Source organism: Dysidea avara, chromosome 8, assembly GCF_963678975.1.
Source record: "Dysidea avara chromosome 8, odDysAvar1.4, whole genome shotgun sequence".
Classification (NCBI taxonomy): Eukaryota; Metazoa; Porifera; class Demospongiae; order Dictyoceratida; family Dysideidae; genus Dysidea; species Dysidea avara.
Window position 1 is genome coordinate 18208614 of NC_089279.1, and position 16792 is coordinate 18225405.

General features: G+C 39.5%; 1 protein-coding gene across 3 annotated transcripts in view; it reads left to right on the forward strand.

Moving 5' to 3' along the window:
• Positions 1–16792, forward strand: part of LOC136263296 (cytochrome P450 20A1-like) — a 62371-nt gene that overhangs the window by 13135 nt on the left and 32444 nt on the right. Inside the window, exon 2 of one of the 3 annotated variants that reach the window (XM_066057808.1) lies at positions 8012–8100. The exons of the other annotated variants lie outside the window; for them this stretch is intronic. Within the exon in view, the coding sequence (XP_065913880.1) occupies positions 8012–8100 (89 nt within the window). The remainder of the gene's footprint in view (positions 1–8011; positions 8101–16792) is intronic. 3 annotated transcript variants of the gene reach the window in all.

A 16792-nucleotide genomic window follows, 5' to 3' on the forward strand; every position in this document is an offset into this window, starting at 1 on the left:
GATGGTTAAACTGTTGATACAATTAATTATGTACACAGATAAGTGAGTTTATTCCAATAAAGAATACAGAAGTGCTACAAAAAATAATATTGTAAACATTGCATCCGTGTTATATATAGCAAGTTATGAAGCAGCATAATCTCTTGGTGCACATGTCACTGTATTTGTACAGACTATTATGACACTTATGTTTACATATAATATGTATCTAATCCAAAACAGCCAAGCTGTAAAAAAAGAGTGCGGCCCTCAAAAGGCTATGATGAAAAAGATGTGAAATCCAAGGTGGCGGCCAAGAAATGGCTGTGATGGTAGGTTAATGGCAAAAAGTTTAATAACGACAGCGCAGGTGAATTTGGTGCCACTTGGTCTTGGCACAAAATTCACCTGAATTGTCGTTATTAACATTTTTACCATTAACCTACCATCACAGCCATTTCTTGGTCACCACCTTGGATTTCACATCTTTTTTCACCATAGCCTTTTTGAGGGCCACACTCTTTTTTTACAGCTTGGCTGTTTTTGATTAGATTTCACTTCTTTTTGTATTTGTATAACCTATCTTTTTTCTTTACCACAGGAAGAAGAAAAGATGAAGCAGATGTTAAATATTTTTAATATTTCTGATTTTATCAGTAAATGTACAAATTATATATACAAGTATAAGAAAAAAATTTGGAATTTTAAATTAGATTAGGGACAGTGTATAATGCTGCAATAAAAAGTACTGAAACAAGCTGGATTGGAGTAGTACGTAATGTCCAAATACTGTAAAACAATAAGAAGTGAATATCCGTACTGTGCTTCTTATACTTGTTTGTGAAGTTTTTTTTGCAAGCTCATGACTACTAAATATCTGCTGAGTTACTCACAGCACTATTATACTAGATTATGACTCATACATAACAACTGATCAGTGGGCGTGGCTCTACATAAGCCTGCAGACAATAATGGACGTGGATTCGTGCATATCTACATGGGCGTGGCTACCATATGTCTACAGACAGTAATTTACGTAAGTGGGCGTGGATTCGTGCATACCTACACACTGATGAATAGACGTAGCTACCATATGTCTACAGACTGTAATTAAAGTAAGTGGGCGAGGCTCACGAAAGAAGCAGAGCTACGCTATGACGTGTGGTAATTTAATTTAGCACGTGGGGTCAGACCCGAATAATCTGTAAAGCAGGACCATAGATGTTTTTCTTTTGTAATTGACAGTAGCAATTGTACCCTTTTTTGTGCACCATATACTCTTTTGAGGTCTGCACAACAATCAATAATAATAATAATAATAGTATATTCTCCGTACCCGGGATTGGAAGCTCTCAATGCTTTAGTGTATAAACATCAGCGTCCCGCTTTCGGTTAACACCTTTTGGTATTTGAAAACAAAGAATACGTCTAGTATCCGTCGAATTACGATTGGCGGTAAATATGAGTTGCGGGTGCTGCCACGTTTCTTCGTTATGAAGCTCAAGTACGAGAGGAGCGATGTTTTGTAAGTTAACACTTGGAGTGTTTGTGCTTCAATAATTATGGTACCATTTTGGCTGTAAACAGGTTTTTCTAGGGGCGCTATCTGGGGTGATGGTGACTGCCAAATAATTCGGTACCCATAACTCGTACATGGATAGCTGAAATAACTTCATATTGTTCGTGCTAATTAAGTTTAGCGAATTGTACAGACTTCTATCAATAAATTTCTATTCCCCTGCTGTAATATATACAGAAATTGTGATCTTAGGTGTATTGTACCAGTATCCCTGGACCCCAATTATGACGTTTTTAAAATTATTACTAGGCATCTGGTGAAACATTTGTTATGTTTGTATGTACTTCAAGGTGTAAATTTTGGTTTTTAAGTCTGCAGCACTTATGGGACGAAAATTTCATAGAGTACTGAGGAAAGGGTACTCAAAAAGCAAAGCTGGTAAAGCTCCGTCTATTTCTAAGGAAAATGCAGACAATGGTCATGTAGTCCAACTTGGGATAGAAGTTGGTGATGGACAGATGATGACAGAAGTTAGTGGTGAACTGCCGAGGAACTAAAAGAAAATGCTATGATTTGGAATCTGTGGACTAGAATAGACCACTTAAGAAGAGACGGCACCATGTTTCAAAGTAATGCTGTTAATGATTTGTTATTATAATATTGTAGTTATAAATCATTCCAATTTACAAGTTAACAAATATTAAAATTACTGTAATTCATCAGTAAACAACTTGCTACGTAAAGGCTTGGACTTTTCTGTGCCCTTCTTTGATGTTTGCTTGTACCTTTCCATCATGTTAGCAGCGAATGAGTTTCAGCCACTTTTTAACAATCTTTTTAAGACATTTATCTGCTACTTCTTGATCTACTGTATATCCTATAGCCATGCACCAATCAAAGAGTAAATCATCATCGCCAAGTACAGAATCTTGGACTTTCTTTGCAAAATCTTCATTCATATCCTTTGTGTTCTCCAGCCTTAAATACTTACAGATATGGAGCTCAATGTCACGAAAACAACAAAATGCTTCATCTGTGATCCTGGTCAGCCCTCCCCTGTCAACTGATGCTATCCAATGTCTGCATTCATCATTGTCTGTTCTCTTTTCAGTTTCTGTCAGTATTTCTAATAAAAGGATCATTTGCTTATTGTGTTGGTCCTTTTTTACTTCATGCACAACATATCCTCCAATGTAATAAATTGCATTATCCTCTTCATATGTAAGTGCTATTGTATCAATGACTCGACTGCCTGACTGACAAGTTGCAGAGTTGACACACTCCTTGATTATAGTTTCAAACAAAGCATCTGTTATGTGCTGGTACAATAAGGGTGGCATCGTTATAACACCTAAAGTGACACCAAAATTTTCCCATTTCTTAGCAAATGCTGTTGAGACAGTCAATTCATGAAATTTTATCCACAACTTCTCTTTGTCTAGTTGGTTGTGGCGCTTAACAGACTGTACAACTGCAGATAAGCTCGTCACCACCCATCTTGAAAACTGTATATATGTTTCATTAGGGTGTTTTAGGGCCTGCATCATGTCCCTGGCACCTTTCAGGCACAGTTTTGCTTTTTCAGTAGGTAGAGAGAAAAAAAGGATCAGCAAGTACTCCAGCGATAGCTTCACGAAGTTTTTCAAAGTGTGAATTACTGGAAAAAACATACCGGTACCATAACAATTTCAAAGCGGGCACACACACAAACAAAATAATTACTTTTCATAACTGAGTAAATCGTCAGAGTTTTGAAGGCTTCCTGTTTCCCTAGAGGATTCTGCCATCTCTAAAGTATAGTATACAAAGCGATTATGGGTTTCAGTTTTTGTATGGCTTTTGTGATCGGGACTAAGATGAGGTGTCAAATGTGAGATTCCAATCCCGGGTACAGAGAATATACTATCTATGGCAGGACCTGGATGACCCGACTTGGTTTAACATTGTTACTAAATAAACTATATTTATTGACTTACACATTGCTATATAATACGCCGTGAGTTGCTCTCTCTGATCGATATCAACAGCGATGTCTGACGTACGCATGTGTTTTTGGTACAACCGGCGACCACGTGTATTCGAATAGTTTGATGCAATATACACTGGTATGGAAGCCGTACTGTAGTCTATTAACACTCAGCGGTAGAATCTTGACTGATGGCCATGGTAAAGAAGGATAAAAGGTAAGACAATAGTGCAAGCATTGTATGTTTATCAATATACCAAAGGTTTATTCTTAAGCAATCTAGAAACGTTTCTGCGAAAGAAGTAGGGCTGTAGCTGTAGCCACTTTCCACTATGCTTGACTGAAGGCGTCAGGCAGGCAGGCAGACAGGCAGGCAGGCAGGCAGGCAGGCAGGCAGGCAGGCAGGCAGGCAGGCAGGCAGTAGAAAATTCCATTGACTAAATTTAAAAAAAATTCTGTAGCAACTTGACAGAAACATTTCGGGTCGATCTGAAGAAAGTTTTTGGCTTGGTTTTACCCAACCAATACTATCATGTCGTTGTGAGGAAAAATCGCGGCAGGTTTTTGGGTTATATTATATCACAGATCGCCCCCACACCTTCGATGTCTCTAAAATACAGTACTATCGTACTGTATGATAATACATGTATTTATTACAGAACTCTCTACATGGTGGTTTCTTTGTAACTGAACACTCTACAAGGTGACCTTTGCTAGCTGATCTCTCTACAGGGTGAATTGTTTGTAGCTGAACCATCTACAAGGTAACTTCTTCTAGCTGATCTCTCTACAAGGTGATTTGTTTGCAGCTGAACTCTTTACATGATGGTTTCTTTGTAGCTGAACTCTCTACAAGGTGACTTCTTCTAGCTGAAATCTCTACAGGGTGAACTTTTCATAGCTGAACTCTCTACAGCGTGATTTCTTTGTAGCTGAACTCTCTACAAGGTAACTTCTTCTAGCTAATCTCTCTACAGGGTGACTTGTTTGTAGCTGAACTCTCTACATGATGGTTTCTTTGTAGCTGAACTTTCTACAAGGTGACTTCTTCTAGCTGATCCCTCTACAGGGTGATTTGTTTGTAGCTGAACTCTCTACAAGTGATTTATTTGCAGCTGAACTCTTTACATGGTGGTTTCTTTGTAGCTGAACTCTCTACAAGGTGACCTCTTCTAGCTGATCTTTCTACAGGTGATTTGTTTGCAGTTGAACTCTCTACATGGTGGCTTCTTTGTAGCTGAACTCTCTACAAGGTAACTTCTACTAGCTGATCCCTCTACAGGGCAATTTGTTTGTAGCTGAATTCTCTACTGGGTGATTTGTTTGAGATTGAACTCTCTACATGGCGGTTACTTTGTAGCTGAACTCTCTACAAGGTGACTTCTTCTAGCTGAACTCTCTACAGAGTGATTTGTTTGCAGCTGAACTCTCTACATGATGATTTCTTTGTAGCTGAATTCTCTACAAGGTGAATTCTTCTAGCTGAATTCTCTACACGGTGATCTTTTTGTAGCTGAACTCTCTACATGATGGTTTCTTTGTAGCTGAACTCTCTACAAGGTAAATTCTTCTAGCTGATCTCTCTACAGGATAATTTGTTTGCAGCTGAACTCTCTGCATGCTGGTTTCTTTGTAGCTGAAATCTCTACAAGGTAACTTCTTCTAGCTGATATCTCTACAGGGTAACTTGTTTGTAGCTGAACTATCTGCAGGGTGATTTGTTTGCTCTCTACAAGGTTATCCTTCTAGCTGATCTCTCTAAAGGATGACTTGTTTCTAGCTGAAGTGATCTGTATGTAGCTGAACTATCTACAGGGTGATTTGTTTGCAGCTGAACTCTCTACATGATGGTTTCTTTGTAGCTGAACTCTCTACAAGGTAGCTCCTTCTAGCTGATCTCTCTACAGGATGACTTGTTTCTAACTGATCTCTGGATGACTTGTTTCTAGCTGATCTCTCTACAGGGTGACTTGTTTCTAGCTGATCTCTCTACAAGGTGACTTGTTTCTAGCTGATCTCTCTACAGGGTAACTTGTTTCTAGCTGAACTCTCTACAGGTGATTTGTTTGCAGCTGAACTCTCTACATAGTGGTTTCTTTGTAGCTGAACTCTCTACATGACGGTTTCTTTGTACCTGAACTCTCTACAAGGTAACTTCTTCTAGCTGATCCCTCTACAGGGTGATTTGTTTGTAGCTGATTTCTCTGACAGGGTGATTTGTTTGCAGCTGAACTTTCTACATGGTGGTTTCTTTGTAGCTGAACTCTCTACAAGGTGACTTCTTCTAGCTGAACTCTCTACAGGGTGATCTTTTCGTAGCTGAACTCTCTACAGGGTGATATGTTTACAGCTGAACTCTCTACATGATGGTTTCTTTGTAGCCGAACTCTCTGCAAGGTGATTTGTTTGTAGCTGAACTCTCTACAGGGTGATTTGTTTGTAGCTAAACTCTCTACAGGGTGACTTGCTTGTAGCTGAACTGTCTACAATATTAACTGATTGCTGCTGAACTCCCTACAGCATAAATTGCAATGTAATAGAAATCTATAATGGAGTAAGTCATGAACTAGCTGAATGCTCTATTAGGGTGATTGATCTCAATCTCGCATTTGCTACACGGAGTTGGCTTTGGAATCATAACTCAGTGGTTTGTAAACCGATTGTTCTGTACTACTGCAAGGACTTTCTACGATGACTATTCCAGCAATATTCAGCTCACTGCTCTAAGTGGTTTGCCTGGTAGGCGTGAAAATTATTGGTATTTTTTCAAGGGAGCTGCTGCATGGCTTAATAGATTTGATTTACCATCAAAACCCTGCTTTGTCTGAAGATGTAGTTCATCATCAGCATGAGATTTTTCGTCATCTTTCTTCTGTCAGAGAACGATCCTTATCTAACCAATTACAGTCCACACTTTCCAGCTGCCCTCCACCTTTGCATTGGGCTATTGAATGCTGCACCAAGAAAGGTTCTTCTTCTTGGCTTACTGCTCTTCCTCTAGAGCAGTATGGCTTTGCACTTCATAAGGGTGAGTTCATTGATGCCATTTGTTTAAGGTATGGCTACATGCCATCACGACTACCATCTCACTGTGTGTGTGGCAAGGATTTTAGCCTATCCCACGCCCTTAGCTGCCCACATGGTGCCTTTCCGATTATTCAGCATAATGAAATTAGGAATCTGACAGCTAGTTTGATGTCTGAAGTCTGCCATAATGTCCAGATTGAACCACAGCTGCACCCTTTGTCTGGTGAGACCTTACATTATCGGTCTGCCATTTAAGATGATGACGCGAGGGTAGACATCAGGGCTTCCGGCTTCTGGAGGTGCCTACACAATCATACCTTCTTTGATGTGAGGGTTTTTAACTGCTTTGCAGCTTCTAATCGTTCCTCTACGCAATCTACTGCTTTTCGAAAACATGAACTAGAGAAACGTCATGCTTATGAGGAATGGATTCGGGAGGTGGAGCATGGGAGTTTTACCCCCCTTGTTTTTTCCACTTCAGGTGGCATGGGAAGGGCTGCTACCACCACTTATAAACATCTTGCCCGCCTGCTGAGCGAGAAGTAGAATTCCCCATATTCTGTGGTGATGGGCTGGCTCCATTGTAGTTTGGGGTTTTCCTTGCTCCGTTCTTCAGTTATGTGCATCAGGGGATCACGCTCAAGATCCAAGTGTCCGTGTGTGCCTCCAACAGTTGATCTTGCTATTGCTGCCTGCCCATTGAACCCTGAGCAAGCTGTAGGTTCTGTGTAGGTTCTTTTCTGTAGGTTATAATTAATTTTTCAAATATTTTCTTAGCATTCTATAGAGATGTGTGGGAGGAAGGGAGTGCCATTAGGGCTGGAGGAAAAAAAATTAAACTTTTTTTAAATTCACTAATTTCGATCGCGCAATTGTTACACACCTTTGGTTTCTTGTCATATCTCCATGATTTTAATTTCGATTGTTTTCAAACCACCAAAAGGCACTCCTACAATGGTTGATCTATCCACAAACTGATTTTCAACTCAGTCCATGAAGCGGTTTACCCTGTAGGCGTGATAACAAACCGATCTTGTTTTACGCGAATAATCAATCATAACTCCTGAACCATTCGTTGAATTTGCACTAAATTTTACACTAGGAATCGTCGTTGGACTCCTTTTATGTGTGCTAAATTGCAAGGCAATCGGAATACGCATTTGTGTTTTATAGCAATTTTCAAAGTGTGCGAAAAGACAAAGAATAAGAAGATCGTGAAGAAGAAAAAAAACCAAGAAATAAAAACGAAATTTTGGGCACTCATATCTCGGAAATGGCTATGGCAATTTTCTTCAAATTTGGTATGTGGGGTAGCCTACCTGGCGGGCACGTCTGCAGCAAACCTGGTTCCAATCGGATGAAGGATCACGGAGCTACAAAGGTGTGAAAATCGCATTTTCTTTCTTCCTGTCAATATACTCACGGTGTGGCACGCCGGCTTCTTGGGCCACAAGACACACTACCTTGTGTCTTGATATATGTTGGGATGCTATTTGAATACATCATTCTTTACTGAATAGGGCAAGTCTTTGAAAAGCAATAAACTTACTATCACTACTGGAGATGTGAAAGTTGTGCCAGGATGGAATCGTAAACTTACGGAACCTAAGTGAGTTTTAATGTATATGCATTGTATCAAGTGTTAATAGTAGAGATGTCTGATTATATGTAGCTTCCTACAATAGAACATATCAACTAGCAAACTCTTAAATTATTTTACCAAGTCTTAGATAAAAATTTGATAATTCAAGTTAAACCAATAAGACAGTAGTTACTTACTAGTGATTTTTGGTCAGACCTATAAGATAGACCTGCAGGTTGAAATGTCAGTCAGTTTGTGGACAATCCATCTATCAAAACTGGAATTTTGTGATACGTAGCTAATAAAAGCAATAGATTTATAATGAGTGACTATCTATTCTTTCCACAAATTTTCAAGCATACCTAATATATCATCTTTAAACAGACCAGGTGCCTTCAACACTTGTGTTATATATATAAAGTCTTAATAAGAAAAACTATATGTAAAGCCATAATGTAGTTAATATGTATTGTAAGATAAAGACAGTTGTGGAGTAATCTTACTCAAAGTAGTACAGTATACTTGTTAATCAACCATCATTTCTGCAGAATGCGCTAAGTGACAGGCAGAGAAATAGGGTGGGCAGAAAGGGAAACTGCCCCCTTACTTTGAAAAATGGAGGGACAGTGCCCCCTCACTTTTCCGTTACCCAGTAATAATGTAGCAACTATTGGTCATTAGCCAACTTAATTTTCCTAAAATTTTTGCTAAAATTTATGCAACAATGGAATATCATATAGTATGATAGCACTGTATAGTAGGGGTTGGTAAGAAATCATATGGTTTCGTGGATTTTCGCACCTTAAAAAACAGATTTGCAATAAGTTTACCAAAAAAACCACTTGGAATACATTAGTACTGCTGTAATGATGCTGTACCTTGGTTAAACAAAGCGAAAAGTTGAATATTTCAATGTACAGTGAGTTTTAAAAATTTCAAAATTCATCTCTGGATTTTGTCTGCTTGCCTGCCTGCCTGCCTGCTGTAAGACCCGGTTGCGGTAGGTCTACGGCTCCAGAAATTTCAGCCAGCTAAGGTAATGACGGCGGATTCACGAATCTTTTGTTCCGATTATGTTCTGTCCATTGCACCATGCTGTTTGCTTTCATCATCCATTCGCTTCTTCTTCTCAAAGGATAATTAATAGTTGCAGCGCTTAATTGTTGCGGCGTGCGCCACAACCCAAGCACATGATTTTAACAAAGTGTGAGTACGTGTGCGTAAGACGAGGGTGAACGGGTGCAGTTGTTAACGCTGGGTAGTAGTTTTATATAGCATTTATTAACGCTGGGTAGTACTTTTATATAGTTTTAATTACCAGTTTAGCTTTTTTGTGAGGTAGCTAGCTAATAATGTCTTTGAGGGGCGGATCCACCTTGAGATCCAGACTTCTAAAACCGAGGGTTCCACTCTTATTGGTGGGCTCTCTAGCGATGTTTTACTGTAAATCACCATTAGAAATGCAACTGAAACCTTTAACATTACTATAAATAGCTTTAAAAGACAAAACAATAATAATATTTTTAGAGGTGTTTATTGTGTACGAAGGTAAAAGATAGCTGCTTCAAGTGACACTTATATTTATACTATGTGGAAAACAAAAAGAATATAATATAGCTAGCTAGCTAGACAAAAAAGTAAACAAACTAGCTATTTTAAAAAAAAGTTTAAAAGGAAGTAGGGATTAGTATAATATGCAAGCTACAAAAAGTAAGGAAACAAGCTCAAAAATGTTACAGCTGAAATGAGAAATGATCCAGCTGTAGAAAGTAAGGAAAGAAGATTAGATGACTACTTGCTAAAATGAGACTCACCTTAATCCCTACTTTTGGCTAATTTGATGGTCTCATTTCAAGATGCTAGCCAAAAGTATAGGGATTAAAGTGTGTCTCATTTTAGCAAGTAGTTGTCCAATCATGTTTCCTTACTTTTTACTGCTAGATCATTTCTCATTTCAGCTGTAACATGTTTGAGCTTGCTTCCTTACTTTTTGTAGCTTGTATATTATACCAATCCCTACTTCCTTTTAAAAAAATTATTTTTTTAAATAGCTATTGCTATATGTGAATCAGTAGGGAGTGCACTAGATTGATATACTCTAATAGAGCAGTCACCAGCTACTATAATAGAAAAATAAATTCACCAGAAACATATACTTGGTTCTGCTATGCTTATTCTATCTGGCTGCATTCACAGATGTGTCTACACATAATGCAAGTTCATAAGTCTATCTGAAATGCCTTTATTTGTGACAGCATTTTGGAAAAACCATCCAAATCGCACATTAGAAGTTTCAAGATAAACGGTTTTAAAGAATTCAAACCAGCATAAGCTGCATAACTCTCCAAGGATGGCAAGCACGCGTATGAAATTTACACAACAGATGAATCAATCTATTACCTTTCAGGCCACTTCCAGTACTTGTAGCTGCTTGTAGAGTTTCCTGCCAAATTAGATAGAAAATCTGAGCAGTTGGATGAGCAAAGTAGTATTGTTCTATACCATATGTGTATTTTGTACCATACACATACGGTACAATTTTCCGTACCATACGCATACGGTATAGGCATACGCATATGGCACATACCATATGCGTATTATGCCTTTTCTCAGTGTCTTCTAGCCTTGCCATCACCTAGCTACAATGGGCTATCTTTACAAGCATTTCTAGCTGAGTAAACTTAGAACACAACTAGTGTTGTTTCAGTTAACTGTAACTAACACTAAAAGTACTTTTAGTAAGGTGAATATGTTTAAGTTAACTAAAACTATAACTAAAAACAAATGTATATAATCACTAAAACTATAACTAAAACTAAAACAAACGTATATAATCACTGAAACTATAACTATAACTAAAATCAAATCTATATTATTACTAAAACTAAAACTATAACTACAACAAATGTATATAATCACTGAAACTATAACTATAACTAAAATCAAATCTATATTATTACTAAAACTAAAACTGCTTACAATATAGCAAGTTGATCTTATTACTGAAACTGCAACTGCTTGTTAAATGTATTTGATACTACTTCTAAAACTATATGCAACTAAAATATCTATATCATATAGTTACGTACATACTATTAAATCTATAACTAATAAAAACTGTTTGACCAAAATTCACGAACTCAGTAATGTAGGTACTAGGTAGTAGTGATGGCCTATAGTATGCTAACCATTTTTGTTAATGGTCACTGTAATTTAATGCTTTTAGCTAATGGCTACATTTATGCATACCTGCATGCTTCAACAGCCCCTATTGAAAGAGTATTTGTCTACAAGTGGGGAATCGACATCTGGCAAACGCAACAGACGTACTAATAGTAACTTGGAAAGGGAAGTTCTGCTAAGAAAGAATAAGGAATACCTGTGACAGAGATTGCGTCAAATGCACTGTATTAAGTGTTGTATTAATCTATATTATAAAAAAATTGACAGGTCTTGTAATACAAAGATTTTGTATTACTAAGCTGGAAAAATGGTACTGAAATTATAACAAGAGTTTCATTCACATAAAATATAGCTTACTATTAAAGCTAAACAAGGTTTTCTTATGCACAACTAAAACTATAACTAAAAGGTTTTCAGATACATAACTAAAACTGTGTCTAAAACTAAAAGGTTTTCAAGTTTTTAACTAGAACTAGAACTAAAACATTTTCATGTACATAACTAAAACTGTAACTAAAACTAAAAGGTTTTCATGTTTCTAACTATAACTATAACTAGAACTAAAAGATTTCGATGTACATAACTAAAACTGTAACTAAAACTAAAAGGTTTTCATGTTTTTAACTGTAACTATAACTAAAACTAAAACATCAAAGAGTGAATAACCATAACTAAATCAATAACTAAACAGAATTAAGAAAGATTACTATAACTAAAACTAAAATTATTGATGAAACTAGCTACAACTATAACTAAAACTAAAACTCCATACTAAAACAACACTAAACACAGCAATAATCTGCTTAGCTGTAACTATAAAATTATTCATCAGCACACACATGCACTTTTGGCCTTGCCATGCCCATACATTTCCCACTATAGTCCTACTGATGTACCTAAATTTTATGTACATGATTTCATGTTGTCTGCAGAATTTCACATGAATGGTACTGTGTATACTACTTTATAGCTATCAAAAGCATGCAGATGGTCTTATATACTCACATTATATAAGTGTGCATGGATAACTGACAATTTACAACACAATTGGGTAAATAAGCAAGGAGAGCAATTGCAATGTCACCGTGCATGGTAGCTAGTAAGTTCTAACTGAATTATACATAATACTGCTTGTGCAAAGCTAACAACTTGAAAAATGAACTTTGTAAGTGTCATCAGTTGTGCAACATGACCCCTCACTGTCTTTGCATCTTTATCTACTATATACACTCTTCTTCTTTTGAGGATCCAATTTCCTTTTTACACACTTTTCTTGTTTGTATATACTGTAAATGGTACCACCACTCACATTCATCACACTGGACCTACAGTACAAATTAATGTGGATGTTGTTAACTTAGATGAGTATATTCAGATAAGAGTAGTGTAGGGAACGGATCTGCCATGAGGTACTCAGTTATCTCTCACGTGATAGTGTGCAATAATCAAGATACAATCATACATATACACTGTGTCCTAGTGTTGCAATTGTGAGTGTATTAGTGCATGTGCAGTGCTATAGAATAGTTCATAGTTTATGTTCTTACATCCCCCCACCAAGCATGGTTTAGTCCACAGGATAACCATGCTGATATCATGGCTGTTGGGGATCCTCTATCAGGCGTTGTGGTGGTCTACAGGTATGCTCTGATCTACGAAGTTCTTGTGGTGGGGTCTGTGGGTGCTGCGTTGGCGTCTGAGGATCTTGTGACAGTGGTGGTAGAGCGTGGAGGTCTTGGTTGTCATTAGGATATCTTGTTATCTTTTCTGGACGGGATGGAGTATCTGGATGCAGGTTATTTCTACCAGATGTGCACAGTGAGGCTGGTGTACGATGTCGTAAAAATCTTCTATTACGTACCAGTACTCGTCCACTCTGAGTCTTCACTGAATATCTGCGGTGGGGACTAACATTGACCACTGTGCCATATATGTCCCAGAGTTTTGTCCAAGGGTTCTGTAGAGCCACAGTGGATCCCAGTTGAATATCTTGGAGTTCTTGGGCATGGCTGTTGTAATATAACTCTGCCTGTGCTAAGGTATGTTCTGCTAACTGTTCAGTTTCAAAGGTGCTGCATTGCCACTCCGGTGAAAATGAGCGTCGGTGTGCTGGTAGTGTATCCTGTATAGGTCTACCGTACAGCTTCTGTGCAGGAGACTGTCCATCTTTGCGTGATGGTGTGTTTCAGTATTGTAGCAGTGCCCAACACATAACATTTAGTTTCACTGATCTGTTACCCCAGGACGATGCAATGATCTTTTTCATGGACTTTACAGTGGCATCAATCTTACCATTACTCTGAGGGTAATGTGGTGACGATGTCTTGTGCTCAAATCCGGCAAAATCATTAAAATATTTAGAAGTGAATTGTGGCCCACCATCTGACCACACTATGTCTGGAACTGCGGTGCGGCAGAATGACTGGGTCAATGATTGGATCAAGTGCTGTGTGGAGGTGTTGTTTCACATGGGGATAATGTCTGGCCAGTCTGTGAGGCAGTCAACCATGATGAGGAATTGCTGTCCAACATAGCTGCCGAAGTCTACAGCAATCTCTTGAAATGGTCGGGATGGTTTTGGTTTAGACATGATGGGCTCTTTGCAGTTGGATGGGAGGCGATCCTGACATTTCTTACACAACAAGATTACATTGTCAATATCGTTGTCGATTCCCGGCCAATACAGTGATAATCTGGCTCTTTCTTTTGTTCGCACGGCTCCCTGGTGTGACTCGTGGAGGTTGGCTAGAACCTTTTGTCGCATAGATGCTGGTATCAACAAGCGACATCCGTATACAATGAACCCATCATCTATGGTTAGATGCTCTCTAATGTTCCAATAGCGTCTACAAGCCTCTGGCAGCTGATTGCGATGGTCGGGGAAGCCCCGGGTTATTGTGTGGTGCAACTGTTGGTACTCTGGGTCCTTGGTGGCTTCTTCACGTAGGTTATGCAGCCGATTGCTGTCATGTTTATCACATCGAAGGATTCTGATCTCTGTAATTGAGGGCTCTGGGTGGTGTTGGCAGTCATATTCACAAAGGGAGTCATCCCATTGAGGATCCGAAACTGGGTTGCATGACAGGGCATCAGGTGCATTATTGCCTTTTCCCTTGATCCCTTGAGCGGTGAGACTTGAGTCGTTGAAGCCTGGGATTTTCAATTTCATCCAATCTCCGATTGTTAAGGATGGGGATCAATGGATTGTGGTCAGTTACCACAGAGAAGTGATGAAGGCCTGCTAGAAATATCTTACACTTTGTGACTGCCCAAGCAACTGCGAGTAACTCTAGCTCAATTATGGCGTACCGAGACTCAGCGTCTGAAAGAAATTGGGATCCTGCTTGGACTAAGGACCACGTGTCTCCATGTCGTTGCTGAAGGACATACCCCAGCCCTTGCCGACTGGCGTCGGTGCTGAGCCTAGTGGGTTTGGTAAGGTCAAAGAAAGCCAAGGTGGGCTGAGTGGTGAGGGACTTCTTAGCATCTATGAAGGCTGTATCATGACAAGGTGACCATATGAATTCATTCTTGGTGCTTAACAGAGGTCTGAATGGTGTCAAGAGGGTTGCAACTGCGCTCGTGCTGGAGGACAACTGGTTCACTAGTCCGATGAAGGAGCGAAGTTCTGTTTGGTTGGTTGGGACAGGGTACTTTGAGATGGCTTCTGTGATGGATGTGTCTATCTGGTAGCCTTGGTCGGAGAGCAAGAACCCAGAAAAGGTTGTCTTGGTTTGGAAGAATCTACATTTCTCAGCATTGAGCGTGATGTGTTGATCCGCACAGCACTGAAGAAACTGTTTCACATGTGCAATGTGATCTGTGATGTTGCCATCATAAATGACAAAGTCATCCACCACGCGTCTAAAGCCTGACAATCCCTTGAAAGCCTCGGTCATCCGGCGGTTATAGTGCTCTGATATTGAGGAGATTCCGTAGGGGGCACGAAGGTATTTGAATCTCCCAAATGGCGTGATGAATGTTGTCAGCGGCTGGCTGTGTTGGTCTAGGGGGCATTGGTGGTATCCCTTTAGGGCATCAATGACAGTAAAATATTTTGCATCACTAGCTGCGATATCAGCTACAGCTTGAGCTGGTGTTAGAGACTGATACCTCTCTCGGACCACAAAACGATTAAGGTGGGAGAGATCTACACACATACGAATCTTATCAGAATTCTTCTTGGGAGCAACCACTATGGGAGCACACCACTCTGTGGCCTCCGTAACCGATGTAATAATGCTTTGTGTTTGTAGTAAGTCTAACTCTGCCTGAAGTTTGTCATGATAGGCGAATGGAACTGACCGAGGAGTGTTGACACAGAAAGGCTTGGCATCTGCAGTCAGAGATACAGTAGGCTGCAAAAAAAAGTTTACGTTTCGTAATTTTAATTACACTGTAGTAGCGTAATTACAGAGTGTAATTACGAATTATGCTCTATTGGTAACTATGAATATATTGTAAATATGGCTGGTGAAAAACTACTTTTTTGCATAATTATGGATTACGGTCAAAATGTAATTACAGTACAAACATGGTAATTACTTAGTAATCACACCGTAATTACAATTACAAAATGTAAACTTTTTTTTGCAACCTACTGTATATGGAATTCTTCTCCTTCCATTGCCCTAATCCTGCCATCAAATACTGTGGGGTATTCTTGCTTCAAGTCATCCATATTTGGCAGGGGTGGGTAGCTGTTGTGGATCTGACACTGGGTTCCACAGAGGCAGCTTTGGGGGGTGGTAGGGGATAATGTGGTGGCAGGATTTTCAAGGCCTTGGCTACCCTCCAAGAAACTATGACCCCACTCAAGTGTGGGAAGATGTATACATCTTCTTCATGTTCATTACCAGCTAGCTGAAAGTGAACACTCAACTTCCCAATAGCATGCATCCTCTGTCCATTAGCTGCACGTGGTGTGAATTCTGATGGTAAAAGGTTGTCCCTGTATTCATTGAGTCGTGGCAAGACATGCTCACCAGCAGCAGATATGTCTGCCCCTGAATCCGGAAGTGCTTGGGTGCGATAGGACCCATGGTGTATATGCAGGTGCACTGTCACGGTTGGTGCCGGGTCTATTGTGGCCACTTGCTTTAGGCTGATGGTGGTGATATCTCATTAGACTCCTAGTCTGGGTCTTCTGCAGTTGCGATGGCTCTAGCAGCTGGTGGTTTCTTGTGCTGTTGACAACCATGGCAAACACTAGCAAAATGGCCAACTTTGAGGCAATAGCGGCATGCCTGCTTGAAAGCTGGGCACTGTGCTCTACCCCCTTGATGTGCTTGTAACCCACATCCTGGGCAAGGTTTTGGAATCATCTGGCTAGTGTGCGGTGGAACCTGCCGTACTTGTGGTTTTGCAGATTGCCTGATGGCTAGGACAGAGTGGTCAGTTATGTCTTTACGTTGGGTTTTCGCTGCTTCTTGTGCACGGCACATTGTAATGGTTGTGTCAAGGGTTAGGTTTTGTTGCCTCAGCAGTTGTTCAATAGTGTCACCATCCACAAGCCCTTCGATGATCTGGTCACGGA